The sequence below is a fragment of the Gopherus evgoodei genome, chromosome 3, assembly GCF_007399415.2.
Source record: "Gopherus evgoodei ecotype Sinaloan lineage chromosome 3, rGopEvg1_v1.p, whole genome shotgun sequence".
Lineage (NCBI taxonomy): Eukaryota > Metazoa > Chordata > Testudines > Testudinidae > Gopherus > Gopherus evgoodei.
Genome location: NC_044324.1, coordinates 199,605,494 through 199,619,702, shown reverse-complemented (window position 1 = coordinate 199,619,702; position 14,209 = coordinate 199,605,494). Strand labels below are relative to the sequence as shown.

Here is a 14,209-nt window from a genome sequence, read left to right as displayed (position 1 = left end):
ATATAATGTGGTAAAGCAGTGCTCCGGAGAGGCGGGGCTGCACCCTCTGTTGGATCAAAGCAAGCTCAATATAACACGGTTTCACCTATAACGCGGTAAGATTTTTTGGTTCCCGAGGACAGCGTTATATCGAGGTAGAGGTGTATTACAGAAGGAAAAAACAGCACAAAACAACAAAACCCCAAACTCTGAAGGAGGAAAATGGATGGATGAATGGGAATCATATCAGAAAGATCTTGAGAGAAGCACAATTACAGGTACAGTAACTCCTCGCTTAACATTGTAGTTATGTTACTAAAAAATGCTACTTTAAGCAAAATTATGTTAAATTAACCCAAGTTCCCCATAAGAATTAATGTAATTTGGGGGTTTAGGTTCCAGGGAATTTGTTTTTGTCAGACAAAGACTTCACACACACACACACACACACACACACACACACACACACACACACACACACACACACACACACACACACACACACACACACACACACACACAATAAGTTTTAAACAAACAGTTTAATACTGTACACAGCAATATGATTGTGAAGCTTGGTTGAGGTGGTTGAGTCAGAGGGTGGGATATTTCCCAGGGAATGCCTCACTACTAAATGATGAATTAGCACTCAGCTGAGCCCTCATGGATTAACACATTGTTGTTAATGTAGCCTCACACTCTACAAAGCAGCACGAATGAAAGGAGGAGGAGACACAGCATGGCAGAGACAGACACATACCATGTGTGTCTGTGTGTGAGTGAGAGACAGAGACACACACTGTGTGTGTGTGTGTGTGTGTGTGTGTGTGTGTGTGTGTGTGTGTGTGTGTGTGAGAGAGAGAGAGAGAGAGAGAGATGCACATTGCCCCTTTAAGTATATTGACACCACTCTAAGTACACTGTCTGTCAAAGTAGATCAGCAAGTTGAGACAGCAGCTGCTGCCAGCAAGCTCTCTCCATCCTGAACCCTGTCATGTCTCCCACCTGCTCTGTAGAGATGAGGTGCAGGAGCAGGGGAGGGGGGACACCATGACATTAGCACCCTTCTTCTCCCTGCCCCCCATCCCCCCGCACAGCAAGCAGGAAGCTCCCGGGAGCAGCTCCAAGGCAGAGGGCAGGAGCAGCACATGGCAGTGGAGGGAGGGACAGCTGAACTGCCCAGCAATTGATAGCCTGCTGGGTGGCTGCCACACAGGGAACTTAGGGGAGCTGATAGGGTGGCTGCCGGTCCACCCTGGTTCCAAGACCCCACCAGCTAGCTCCAGTGGGCTGCTCTTTCTGCAAGCAGTGGACAAAGCAGGCGGCTGCAAAACAACGTTACCAGGGAGCATTATGCAACTTTAAACAAGCATGTTCTCTAATTGATCAGCAATGCAACAACAAAACAACGTTCACTGGGACGATGTTATGTGAGAAGTTAGTGTAAGTAATTTTCCCTCATATAAAAGGTACTCAGATATTATGTTGATGAGTGGAATAAAACAGCCCATGAGGAAATTAGTAAATCTGTATTCAGTACATAGTCTGGATAATGTGCAGTAAATATGGCATGGGGCCACACAATGAATGACAACAAAAATAAATATTTAATAGCTACCTATTAAGTGAGCATTACCCACCCTATGCACTGAATAAGACAAGGGTCCAGTGGAAAAAATAGTGTGTGATCATGTAAAGACTATCATAATGCATACTCAGAAGGTGGCCAAATTAAGGTTGCACAGACAACCTTAATTCTGGTATTTCCTAGCTTTTAAGTGCTTGACTTTGCAACCTTTATGTTGTTTTAGTGTAATTTCTTGTATATTAGATGTGTGCATGTGTTTGAGTCTGTTGTTATTCAAACAGAAAATTGTAAGTATTTTTCCTTTTTTGTGGCCCCAGTTCTGGGTTCCACCATGGCCCTTTTATGCTGGTTTTTAAAAGGAAACCGCTTACAGAAACAGTCAGTGTGTTCAAACTGAGCATGTGTCCAGCCTACCCATCAGCTTGGGCATTCAGCTTCTAGTTCCTGGCTCTGACCCTTAGCTCTGCTCTTGACTACAAACCTGGGTGTCCCATGGTCCTCATCCTTGACTCCACTCTAACCTCCAAGCTTGGCTACCCCCTTGGCTCTAACCGTTAGACCTGATTGCCCACATCCCAGTCATGTTCATTAGACTATTACTTGTAACAACTATATATTAACAACTATATATTTTATTTACACACACACTGTTCTTGTACAGACAAAAAAGGCAGAGGAAAATTGCAAAACCTTTAGATTTAGCAAGTTTCAAGCTTACTATATGAAATACAAAAGTTGAAGTCTCCAGACAATAGCATGCTGAAATTACTGCACATATACATGTATGTAGTCATTACAAGTCAATGGATATTAATAGAGTGACTAAATAATAACTCTCATATATTTAACTCCTACAGTTTGAGATGCAGCACCTGAAAATGAGAGCGTAGTAATGGAAGAACACATCGAACTTCTGTACAGCCATTATGTTCAAAACTGCTATACAGAATGAGATAAGTATTCCCCCATACTGAGGGCATAGGACACAAATAAATTGGTACGATTCCTCTGGGTAGAGAGTAGGGCTGGTGAGAAGATTTCAGTGTGCATCCCCTACACAGTGTAGACTACAGCTCCTTGTGCAGCTATACATAGAGGTTTGGAGCAACGGTGAGGTTAGGTGTCAAATGTATCAGATGCTATGAACATCCATCTGTCCTTGTCCTCCACTGAGCTGGGGAACAGGCAACTTGAGAGCTGCTGCACTTTGGATCACGACTACATTGTGCCAAATTATAGTTACTTTTGTAATACCACCATTTAAATCAGAAAATCCTTAAACTGAAATTTGAATCCAAGTTTCATAGAAATAATCTAATAGGCTTTCAGATAAAGTTTTAGATACATTTTAAAAGGAATACAATTAGCTGTGGCTGACAGAACCAGTTGTAGACTCAGGGTGAAATCCTAGCCCCACTGAAATCAATGGAAGTTTTGCCATTGAATTCATTTGGGCCAGGATGTGACCTTAAGTATTTATGGATGGGTAGACCATAGAGTTATCCACAAAACAGCTGAAAAGACACACTGAGAACTAAAATTTCTCATTTACTATTTCTTACCATTTCTTTCTTGAATGATTCTAATGGCTTGCAACTGCATTTCAATGTTTTTCTGTACCATCATTTCCTTAAATAATCTAAAATCTTCTGCTGCCAGCACTGGTTGCAAAATGGCCTTTGGGGGAAAAAAATCTACAAATTAATTAAAAGAAATCTTATAGAAATCAAAAACTGATCATTTCAAAATAGCCCAAACACAAAAAGATGTGTATTATCACAGCAAGACAACATTTGTATGTTGTGTCTACTTAGAATTTTTTTTGGTTTATGCCCTGAAATAAACAGCTATTTCTGACACAGTGCCAAGAATGCTGGAAACAACAGCCAACTATCCAAGGATTCATGAGGCTGGAAAACAAAGAGCTTTTCTTGTCTTATGCTCTTTAAAATCCATCACTGACATATCTGATTTTCTGTTTTCTAAATGCAGTTTATAAACTGTACGATCTAGTAAAATTACTGCTGGTGGAATTCTGAGCCCAAAATTGAAAAATTCTATGCACACTATTTTTAAATTTTGCAAAATTCTGCATATTTTATTTTTCAAAATAAAACAATATAATCACACCAGTTTCAATTATTTTTGGTCATTTATTTCAAAATACCTGTCAGCAAGTAGGTCTGTAATAATACCTACAACAAAAAAAGATTCAGGAAACGTTTTTTGACAAATAGATTCCTTACTAGGCATATTAATACAGAACTCCAAGTAATTTATTTAAACTACAATACAGAACCGTATTTCCTGCACTCCTCAGAAGCAATGCAAAGGCTTGGGAGAATCAGGGGTGACAGAGGAGTTGAGGGAAAGGGAAGTAAATTGCTAGGAAGGAGCCTGGGTGTGAACTTGGAGGGTTGTTAGGCATGGGTGGGGAAAGTGTGAAACAGTTTTTGGTGGAGTGGGTGAGGAGGGATTCTTAGGGAGCCTCCCTCATGCAGACGCTGGCTCACCCCTAGCCTCTCCCATTCAGTCAGGCACATCTGCCCCGTCCCCATGTGTGTCTGTGCCCTTACCCAGTCACTCCCCTTTCCCTATGTAGCTCTGCACCCTCTCCCCCATCACCAAGCTTCTCTGTGCCCTCACCAAGCCTCTATGTAGCTCTGCATGCCCTCCCCCCTATCCCCATGTATCTCTGCACTTCCCTTCCCTTCGTGGCCCTATGCCTCCACTCCCATTCAGCCCCTGCCCCAGTCTGTCCTCCCCCATTAGCTCTTATGAGCCCGTCTGATCCCCCCAGCACCCTGCGCTGTCTGTCTCTCCATAACCCCTGTCTTCTGAACTGGCCCCACAGGTACTGAGAAGAAGGCAGGATCTCTCTTCTTAGCTGGCTGTGAGCTTTCTGCTTTGTTCTATTGCCAAAATACCCTCAGGTGGGCAAAAGGTGGAACTGCAGCAACATTTTGGCAGAGGCTTTATCTGTGCAAAAAATTAGAAATCTGTGGGGCTCGTTAAGTATGTGCATGTGCAGAAGCGCAGAATTCCCCCATGAATATATAATATATTAAATGAATTAATTCAACAATGAGACTCCAGTCCTTCAATGAATTCCATTGCAGGTGGACCTCTACACCAGCATATAATCCCAGTGAAGTCAATGAGACTCTGTATGAATGTCAAGGTAACCCATGTATAGTTCATTGCAATATCAGAGCCTAATATATTTAATTATTTTTAATTGAACATTATTATATGTTCTGTGAATCTAGCAAGACTATAATTCTGTCAAACTTATCAATATTTTAATAGTTATACCCAACTCTTCTAGATATGACAAAAATATTTAAGGATGTCAAAAGGAATAAAAAACACTAAAAGCTGGTTGGTCTATTGGCCTATAATAGTGCTCTGCATTTTATGTGAATTGGATTCCATTCTCATGGTGAAATCCTGGCCCCACTGAAGTCAGTGGCAAAACTCCCAGGGACTTTAGTGGGGCCAAGATTTTATCTTCAGTATTCTTTTTTCTCTCAAGCTCACAGGAGAGTGGTATGAAGGCAACACACGCAGCCCATATGCCCATTCCTTCTTGGCTGGTGACAGAACTTTGAGTCATTAGTGCTGTTAGACTGAAAGGTAGGTAGGAGGACTGTAGAATTACACTGGAAAACAGATTACACTTGGCTAAGTGCCACACCATTACTATAATGGTGGAAAGAGACTTTATGCATGATGCAGTGGTGGTGCGACTTACTCTATAGCAACTTTTGTGTGTGGTTAAAAGGTATATTACAAGCACTGAAGGTGCTTGCAACAGAGTTAACACTTAAATTTCTCTAATGTACACTAGACTCCAGATTCTGGATAGGCCATAAAAAAGAAGAAGAAGAAGAAGAAGAAGAAGAAGAAGAAGAAGAAGAAGAAGAAGAAGAAGAAGAAGAAGAAGAAGAAAGCTAGCGGTTAAGGGAAAATACCTGGGATATATCCCCTGTCCTCTTGCTAATGACAGCCAACATATTCTGGTGTGGTTGCTACAAGGAATAAGATGTCCAACATTTTCTCCTCCACACTACAGTTCAACTTAAGTGCTACAATTTGGTGAGCTTTCCCATAATCTGATTTTGCAACTCTATAAAATAATGCTGACGGACTATGCTGTGTCCAAGATAATTAGAAACCAACAAGAGTGATTGCTAATCTTTCTCCAATTGAAAAATCATGTGGGCAGAAATTGGCCAGCTATCCATTCAAAAACTTTTCTAAAACCTGGATGTTTTTATATTTGTATTGAATTTAAGTGATTTGAAGAATTGTGGCTCAAGTCAATCTTCCTTTGCAGATTATTTTGTAAACAAATGTAAGGAAACTGACTGATAAGGATTACACTGTCCTTGTTATTTTCCCTTTGCAGTAAGGGTTTTAAGTCTCAACATCCCATGCCATCCTAAACAAGCTCTCTCCTTTCTTAAGAATTCACAGCCTTTGAATTACTTACAAACTTACTCTATCTCTCCTTCTATCCCTCTTAGTCATCACTTCACCAAGTGATATTTTGGGTTCTTTTAAATTTTACTCAAAAAAAATCAATCCCACTATTGCCCTTTAATCTTTTTTTTTTTTTTTGGCTCTTGTCTGAACTCCCTCCAATTTGTCTACCTGTTCATCATTTTCAGTTGTTGAGATCAACCAACCAATCACATAGAATCATAGAAGATGAGGGTTGGAAGAGACATCAGGAGGTCATCTAGTCCAACCCCCTGCTCAAAGCAGGACCAACACCAACTAAATTATCCCAGCCAGGGCTTTGTCAAATCAGGCCTTAAAAAACTCTAAAGAATGGAGATTCCACCACCTCCCTACGTAACTCATTCTACTGCTTCACCACCCTCCCAGTGAAATAGTGTTTCCTAATATCCAGTCTAGACCTCCCCCACTGCAACTTGAAACCATTGCTTCTTGTTCTGTCATCTGCCACCACTGAGAACAGCCAAGCTCCATCCTCTTTGGAACCCTTCTTCAAATAGTTGAAGGCTGCTATCAAATCCCCCCTCACTCTTCTCTTCTATAGACTAAACAAGCCCAGTTCCCTCAGCCTCTCCTCGTAAATCATGTGCCCCAGCCCCCAGTCCGCTGGACTCTCTCCAATTTGTTCACATCCTTTCCGTAGTGGGGGGCCCAAAACTGGATGCAATACCCCAGATGTGGGCCACCAGTGCCGAATAGAGGGGAATAATCACATCTCTTAATCTGCTGGCAGTGCTCCTATTAATACAGCTCAATATGCTGTTAACCTTCTTGGCAACAAGGACATACTATCGACTCATATCCAGCTTCTCATCCACTGTAACCCCCAGGTCCTTTTCTGAAGAACTGCTGCTTAGCCAGCCAGTCCCCAGCCTGTAACGGTGCATGGGATTCTTCCATCCTAAGTGCAGGACTCTGCACTTGTCCTTGTTGAACCTCATTAGATTTCTTTTGGCCGAATTCTCCAATTTGTCTAGGTCACTCTGAACCTTATCCCTACTCTCCAGCATATCTACCTCTTCCCTCAGCTTAGTGTCATCTGCAAATTTGCTGAGGATGCAATCCATCTCATCATCCTGATTATTTATCAAGATGTTGAACAAAACCGGCCCCAGGACAGACACTTGGGGTACTCTGCCTGATACCGGAGGCCAACTAGACATCAAGCTGTTGATCATTACCCATTGAGCCTGAAAATCTATCTACCTTATAGTCCATTCATCTAATCCATACTTTTGTAACTTGTTGGTAAGAATACTGTGTGAGACCATATCAAAAGCTTTGCTAAAGTCAAGATATATCATATCCACTGTTTTCCCTATATCCACAGAGCCAGTTATCTCATCACAGAAGGCAGTCAGGTTGGTCAGGCATGACTTGCCCTTGGTGAATCCTTGCTGACTGTTCCTGATCACTTTCCTCTCCTCTGAGTGCTTCAAAATGGTTTCCTTGAGGATCTGCTCCATGATTTTGCCAGGGACTGAGGTGAGGCTGGCTGGTCTGTAGTTCCCCAGGTTCTCCTTCTTCCCTTTTTTAAAGATGGGCACTATATTTGCCTTTTTCCAATCATCTGGGACCTCCCCCAATCACCACGAGTTTTCAAAGATAATGGTCAATGGCTCTGCAATCACATCAGCCAATTCCCTTAGCACCCTAGGATGCATTAGATCTGGACCCATGGACTTGTGCATGTACAGCTTTTCTAAATAGTCCTTAACCTATTCTTTCACCACTGAGGATTGCTCACCTCCTCCCCATGCTGTGTTGCCCAGGGATAGCAGTGTGGGAGCTGACCCTGTGTATGAAAACCAAGGCAAAAAAAGCATTGAGTACTTCAGCTTTTTCCACATCATCTGTCACTAGGTTACCTCCTCCATTCATTAAAGGTCCCACACTTTCCCTGACCTTTTTCTTGTTGCTAATATTCCTGTAGAAACCCTTCTTGTTACCCTTCACATCCCTTGCTAGCTGCAACTCCAGTTGTGTTTTAGCCTTACTGATTACACTCCTGCATGCTCAAGCAATATTTTTATACTCCTCCCTGGTCATCTGTCCAAGTTTCCATTTCTTGTAAGCTTCCTTTTTGTGTTTAAGCTCATTGAAGATTTCACTGTTAAGCAAAGCTGGTCTCCTGCCATATTTGCTATTCTTTCTGCACATCGAGATGGTCTGTTCCTGCACCCTCAATAAGGCTTCTCTAAAATACAGCCACAGCTGTATGGCTTTCATAGTTAACTTTAATTCGTTTGTATTGTGTAGCTAATACAACTTAAACATTAATTAAAAAATACAAAACACAGGAAACAAATTTTGATAAATTTTTGATGCCACATACAAATATATGGCCTTCAAATGACACCACTGATCTAAATTAAAACTGCAGAAGTAGTTTGCTAGCCATAATTCATAGCTGATGGGTATGAATTTATTATAGAATTTTAGAAAATGAAAAATTTTCTGCAAAAAAGGACCTGTAATGCTATATTAGTGGAAATAGAAAATTAATAGATTATCAATTAAAATCCAGCCATTACTGTGGACTATAACAGCATAACATAGGAAAACATACCTGTGATGTATGTGACTTTGCAAGAGGAGATGAACACGCTTCTTGAAATGTTTCTTCATTAATTCCAATTTCCTTAAGATAACCTTCTAGCAGTTTTTCAACCTACAAAAAATTATGAGTCTTACCTACTAATTTTTACCTCAACACATAGACATATGTCACCAAGCTTTTAAACTCACCTGTCAAACCATAGTAATTGTCAATACATTATTTTACTATTGTGAACTTTATTTTTTTTTACAGTATCTTGATTCATTTGAAAGTCACTGCAATATTATTAAGAAAATTAGTTATAGTGAAAATCTCAGAAACTTGCTGGTATGTAGTATCCTCCAGAAATCCACAGTGGTTTAGTGAGTTAATTAGAAAATTTTACCAAAGCTGTTGAACAAAATAGAAGGCATACATCACAGATTCCAGCCAGGATTCTGATTGGCAGCTTGACTAAATAATGAGTCTAAAGACTAAACTCTCAAGTCTATGAATGCAAGGAGTATTTTAGCTAGAGATTAGGTCAGTGTAATTGAAGAAAATGTGGTAACACTAAAAAAGATACAGTTGTGTATCAAAGTTCCTTGAGAAGAACAATATTTTAATCTAAAATGTGATACAGAACAAGGATATGGAGAAGTATAAATGAAATATCAGATTAGATTTTAAGGTTTTGGTACTTGCGTATAAAGACCTAAATGGCCTGGTATGTATCAACCTACTTTTGACACTGCCTCATTTGCAGTTAGTGGAGGCACTGATGCTAGCCTCTCACCCGGATATAATAAGATGGGGATTTAGCTTGGTGTTCTGCATAAGGGCTCATAACTCAAGAAAGACCCCTACCTCTTGTACAAAATAGCACGGGTTTATGAACTTTCAAGGCATGTTGTAGGGCCCGTTTACTTTAGCTCACCTCTGAAGAAATATAGAGGGATATAGACCAGTGTATGGGGATGTTAGTATTTGATCGTGTTGTTGATTGTTAAAAGGACTGGACTGACTGCATTGCATTAGGGTTTTCTAATTTTAAACAACTGAGAGGACATTCAAAGTCTGTGAATGGACAATTTTTATTTTTTCTAAATTGGAAGAAAATAAAATAAATAAATAAATGTCCACATAAATTACAAGACGATAATTTAAATGCATGCCTAAAACTAATATATTTTACGTTTATTCATTATGCTTTATTTAGGTTAGGGAGAAACTTCAAAGTCTAGGACTTAAGGAATCCAATCTGAATTGATACCGTTTGAATTCACAGTTTACACCACGATTTCTATGTATGTGTGTTTGGGGCATGCCCCACAATGGCCAAATTCAAGAAAAAGATCTTGGATAAACTTAAATTGATCTTAAAAATGGACATCAACATGACACAACCACACTGTGTACTTCAAGAATAGTAACCTGAACAGGGTCCAAGAAGGCAGTAAAATATAGGCCAACTGCTAATACCTTGCCAAATCCTAGTCCCTATTTCAAGACTGAGACAATGGGATTTGAGCATGGAATATCTGCTGAGGTGGGAAGAATGGAATCCACTCTCAGGCCATAAAGTATGACAAATTTATGCCATGCCTGTGTGCAAGGGTATGGGCAACATGGGAACATGCAGAGATGAGTATTTTGGAGAAATACTTATTCTCTGCTTTGAGAGATTGTTCTGATAGTTTTCAAATATTCAAAAATTAAAGTAACTTTAAAAATTCAAATTTTGCATGTGGTTAGTTATCAGGAAAGAATCATCACTTTACTAAGACTGAAGAAAAGAGGGCCAATAAAACAAAATTACAAACAACTAAAATTTGCACACATTCTGATATAAATTTCCTTTGTCCAATAAACAGACTTTTGCACCACTATAACTGCCAGCAGTAACAGTCTTGCAAGTGCACAACTGAGGCCATGTCTACATCTAAAATTTTGCAGCGCTGGTTGTTACAGCTGTATTAGTACAGCTGTATAGGGCCAGCGCTGCAGAGTGGCCACACTTACAGCAACCAGCGCTGCAAGTGGTGTTAGATGTGGCCACACTGCAGCGCTGTTGGGCGGCTTCAAGGGGGGTTCGGGGAACGCGAGAGCAAACCGGGAAAGGAGACCAGCTTCGCCGCGGTTTGATCTCGCGTTCCCCGAACCACCCTGCAAACCGCAGGGAAGGAGACCTGCTTGCTCGGGGGTTCGGGGAACGCGAGAGCAAACCGCGGCGAAGCTGGTCTCCTTTCCCGGTTTGCTCTCTCGTTCCCCGAACCCCCGAGCAAGCACGTCTCCTTCCCTGCGGTTTTCAGGGTGATTCAGGGAACGCGAGAGCAAACCGTGGCGAAGCTGGTCTCCTTTCCCGGTTTGCTCTCGCGTTCCCTGAACCACCCTGCAAACCGCAGGGAAGGAGACCTGCTTGCTCGGGGGTTCGGGGAACGAGAGAGCAAACCGGGAAAGGAGACCAGCTTTGCCGCGGTTTGCTCTCACGTTCCCTGAACCACCCTGCAAACCGTAGGGAAGGAGACCTGCTTGTTCGGGGTTCGGGGAACGCGAGAGCAAACCGGGAAGGAGACCAGCTTCGCCGCGGTTTGCTCTCGCGTTCCCTGAACCACCCTGCAAACCGTAGGGAAGGAGACCTGCTTGTTCGGGGAACGCGGGAGCAAACCGGGGAAGGAGACCAGCTTCGCCGCGGTTTGCTCTCGCGTTCCCGGAAGCACCCAGCAAACCGCAGGGAAGGAGACCTGCTTGCTCGGGGTTCGGGGAACGCGAGAGAAAGCTGGGGAAGGAGACCAGTTTGATTACCAGAGGCTTCCTCAGGTATGCTGGGATACCTGCTTATTCCACGGAGGTCAAGAAAAGCGCTGGTAAGTGTCTATACTTGATTACCAGCGCTGGATCACCAGCGCTGGATCCTCTACACCCGAGACAAAACGGGAGTACGGCCAGCACTGCAAACAGGGAGTTGCAGCGCTGGTGGTGCCCTGCAGATGTGTACACCTCCTAAGTTGCAGCGCTGCAACTCCCTCACCAGCGCTGCAACTTTCTGATGTAGACAAGCCCTGAGTAAAAAAACCCATTATTTCTTTACTTATTTAAATGTACAATTCCTTAGATGCAATCACAACCTCAATAGCTACATGTGATGCCTGGGAGAGGCATTTTGTGTCTTTCTTACTATGATTGAAAGTGCTAGATCTCTTTAAACATCGAGGTACATCTAGATACTAAACTACTCAAGATAGTTAAGACCAAAGCAGACTGTGAAGAACTTCAAAAAGATCTCACAAAACTAAGTGATGGGCAACAAAATGAAAATTTAATGTGGATAAATGTAAAGTAATGCACATTGGAAAAAATAATCCCCACTATACATACATTATGGTGGGGGCTAATTTAGCTACAACTAATCAGGAAAGAGATCTTGGAGTCATCGTGGATAGTTCTCTGAAGACGTCTACGCAGTATGCAGCCACAGTCAAAAAAGCAAACAGGTTGTTAGAAATCATTCAAAAAGGGATAGAGAATAACACGGAGAACATCTTATTGCCCTTACATAAATCCATGGGATGCTCACATCTTGAATACTGCATATAAATGTGGTCTCCTCATCTCAAAAAAGATATACTGGCACTAGAAAAAGTTCAGAAAAAAGGGCAACTAAAATGATTAGGGGTTTGGAACGGGTTCCACATGAGGAGAGATTAAAGAGGCTAGGACTTCTCAGCTTGGAAAAGAGGAGACTAAGGGAGGATATGATAGAGGTATATAAAAGCATGAGTGGTGTGGAGAAAGTGAATAAGGAAAAATTATTTACTTGTTCCCATAATATAAGAACTAGGGACCAACAAATGAAATTAATGGGCGGCAGGTTTAAAACAAATAAAGGGAAGTTCTTCACACAGCACACAGTCAACCGGTGGAATTCCTTGCCTGAGGAGATTGTGAAGGTTAGGACTATAACAGGGTTTAAAAGAGAACTAGGTAAATTCATGAAGGTTAAGTCCATTAATGGCTATTAGCCACGATGGGTAAGGAATGGTGTCCCTGGACTTTGTTTGTCAGAGGGTGGAGATGGATGGCAGGAGAAAGATCACTTGATCATTACCTGTTAGGTTCACTCCCTCTGGGGCCACTGTCGGTAGACAGAATACTGGGCTGGCTGGATTTTTGGTCTGACTCAGTATGGCCGTTCGTATGTTCTTACATTTCTAGTGCGTGCAGGGAAGGAACCTCTGGTTATGTTACATTTTATGCCATTAACAAAAAGTAGGTGTCACAAATAGATCCCGCAAAGTAAATTTAGATTACTACGAAAACGGCTAATGTCCAGCTAAACAGGAGGAATTTCAGAATCCCAATGCATGGTATACAGAGTAGAGTATTATATCTATTAGGCACCGAGAAACTTTTTTGGAGAGAACCTATATGGATGAGATGGACTCTACCATAACCAAAGTGAAACCAGAGAGTTGGAAATTATATAAATCACCTTCACCTGAAACGCTGTGTTCAGTTCTAGTCACCCTAGCTCAAAAAATAAGGAATTCAGAGACAGGCACTGAAAATAATGAGTTATGGAAAGACTTCCAAAAACAAAAAAGATTGAAACGTTTGGTATTTTTAGTCTACACAAATAAGATGATTTATGAGAGGTAACAAAATAATAAAGTTTTAAAAGGGTAAATCAGCTCCTTCTACTTATCCTCCCATAATTAAATATTTCCATGTTCTTGTATTAAGTTGAAAGGTAACAACTTAAAAATTGATAAAGGAAATACATACTTCATAATGCATAATTAACTTGTAGAACTCGCTGTCACAAGAGATTACTAAGGCCAAAAATTTAGTAGGATTCAGAAAAGAATTCTTTATTTACAGAAATAGTGAAGACATACACAGTTACATGAAGTAGAATAAAACTGTTTTTAGATGGCATATGAACCTTCGCACTTCAGGGTATAAGTCAACTACTAAGGCTTAGTTTTAGGAAGAAACGTCACCTCTCAGTTAATGGACAAAAATGGAGTAACCATGAGGTTCTCACATATCCCCCTGACACATCTGGTACTGGCCACTGTCAGAGACAAGAGACTGGACTAAATGAACTACTGCTGATCCAATATGCCCATACCTATGCTCCAGATTCCTACACCCTAGCCATTGGTGAATAATACTCACCAGAGCTTTGTACTCCTGATGAATCTCCGTATAGGACAACTTGCTTTCTTCTTCATCATCAAAAACTGAAATTAAAAACAAAAAACTTGACTTTTCTTAAAAATGTACATGTCAATAGTACAAAGAGTACTTCAAGTATTGAAATATTAAAGTTAATGACCTTCAATTAAATGAAGCCCTAATTAAAAAATAAGATCTACTTATTACAAAAGGTAATATATATTTAACCTCAAGTCACATACCCAGCCACGGCCCCAAGCCATTCAGGGATAGAATGATATACAGGAATATCATAGCTTTCCAACTGCTAGAAAAATATGTTATGACAGTGCTAAACTGCAGAAAAACCTACAGATTATAAATATTTATTGTATTCAGATAGATAACAGTTGGGAAGA

General features: G+C 41.0%; 1 protein-coding gene across 2 annotated transcripts in view; it reads right to left on the bottom strand.

Annotated features, from left to right (window-relative positions):
- CFAP36 (cilia and flagella associated protein 36) overlaps nt 1–14,209 on the bottom strand; it is a 138,615-nt gene that overhangs the window by 67,733 nt on the left and 56,673 nt on the right. For both annotated transcript variants that reach the window (XM_030557808.1, XM_030557807.1), the window contains exons 2-4: nt 13,812–13,876; nt 8,661–8,762; nt 3,130–3,244 (exon numbers count right to left, since the gene is read on the bottom strand). In XM_030557808.1, coding sequence (XP_030413668.1) covers nt 3,130–3,244; nt 8,661–8,762; nt 13,812–13,876 — 282 coding nt within the window. The remainder of the gene's footprint in view (nt 1–3,129; nt 3,245–8,660; nt 8,763–13,811; nt 13,877–14,209) is intronic.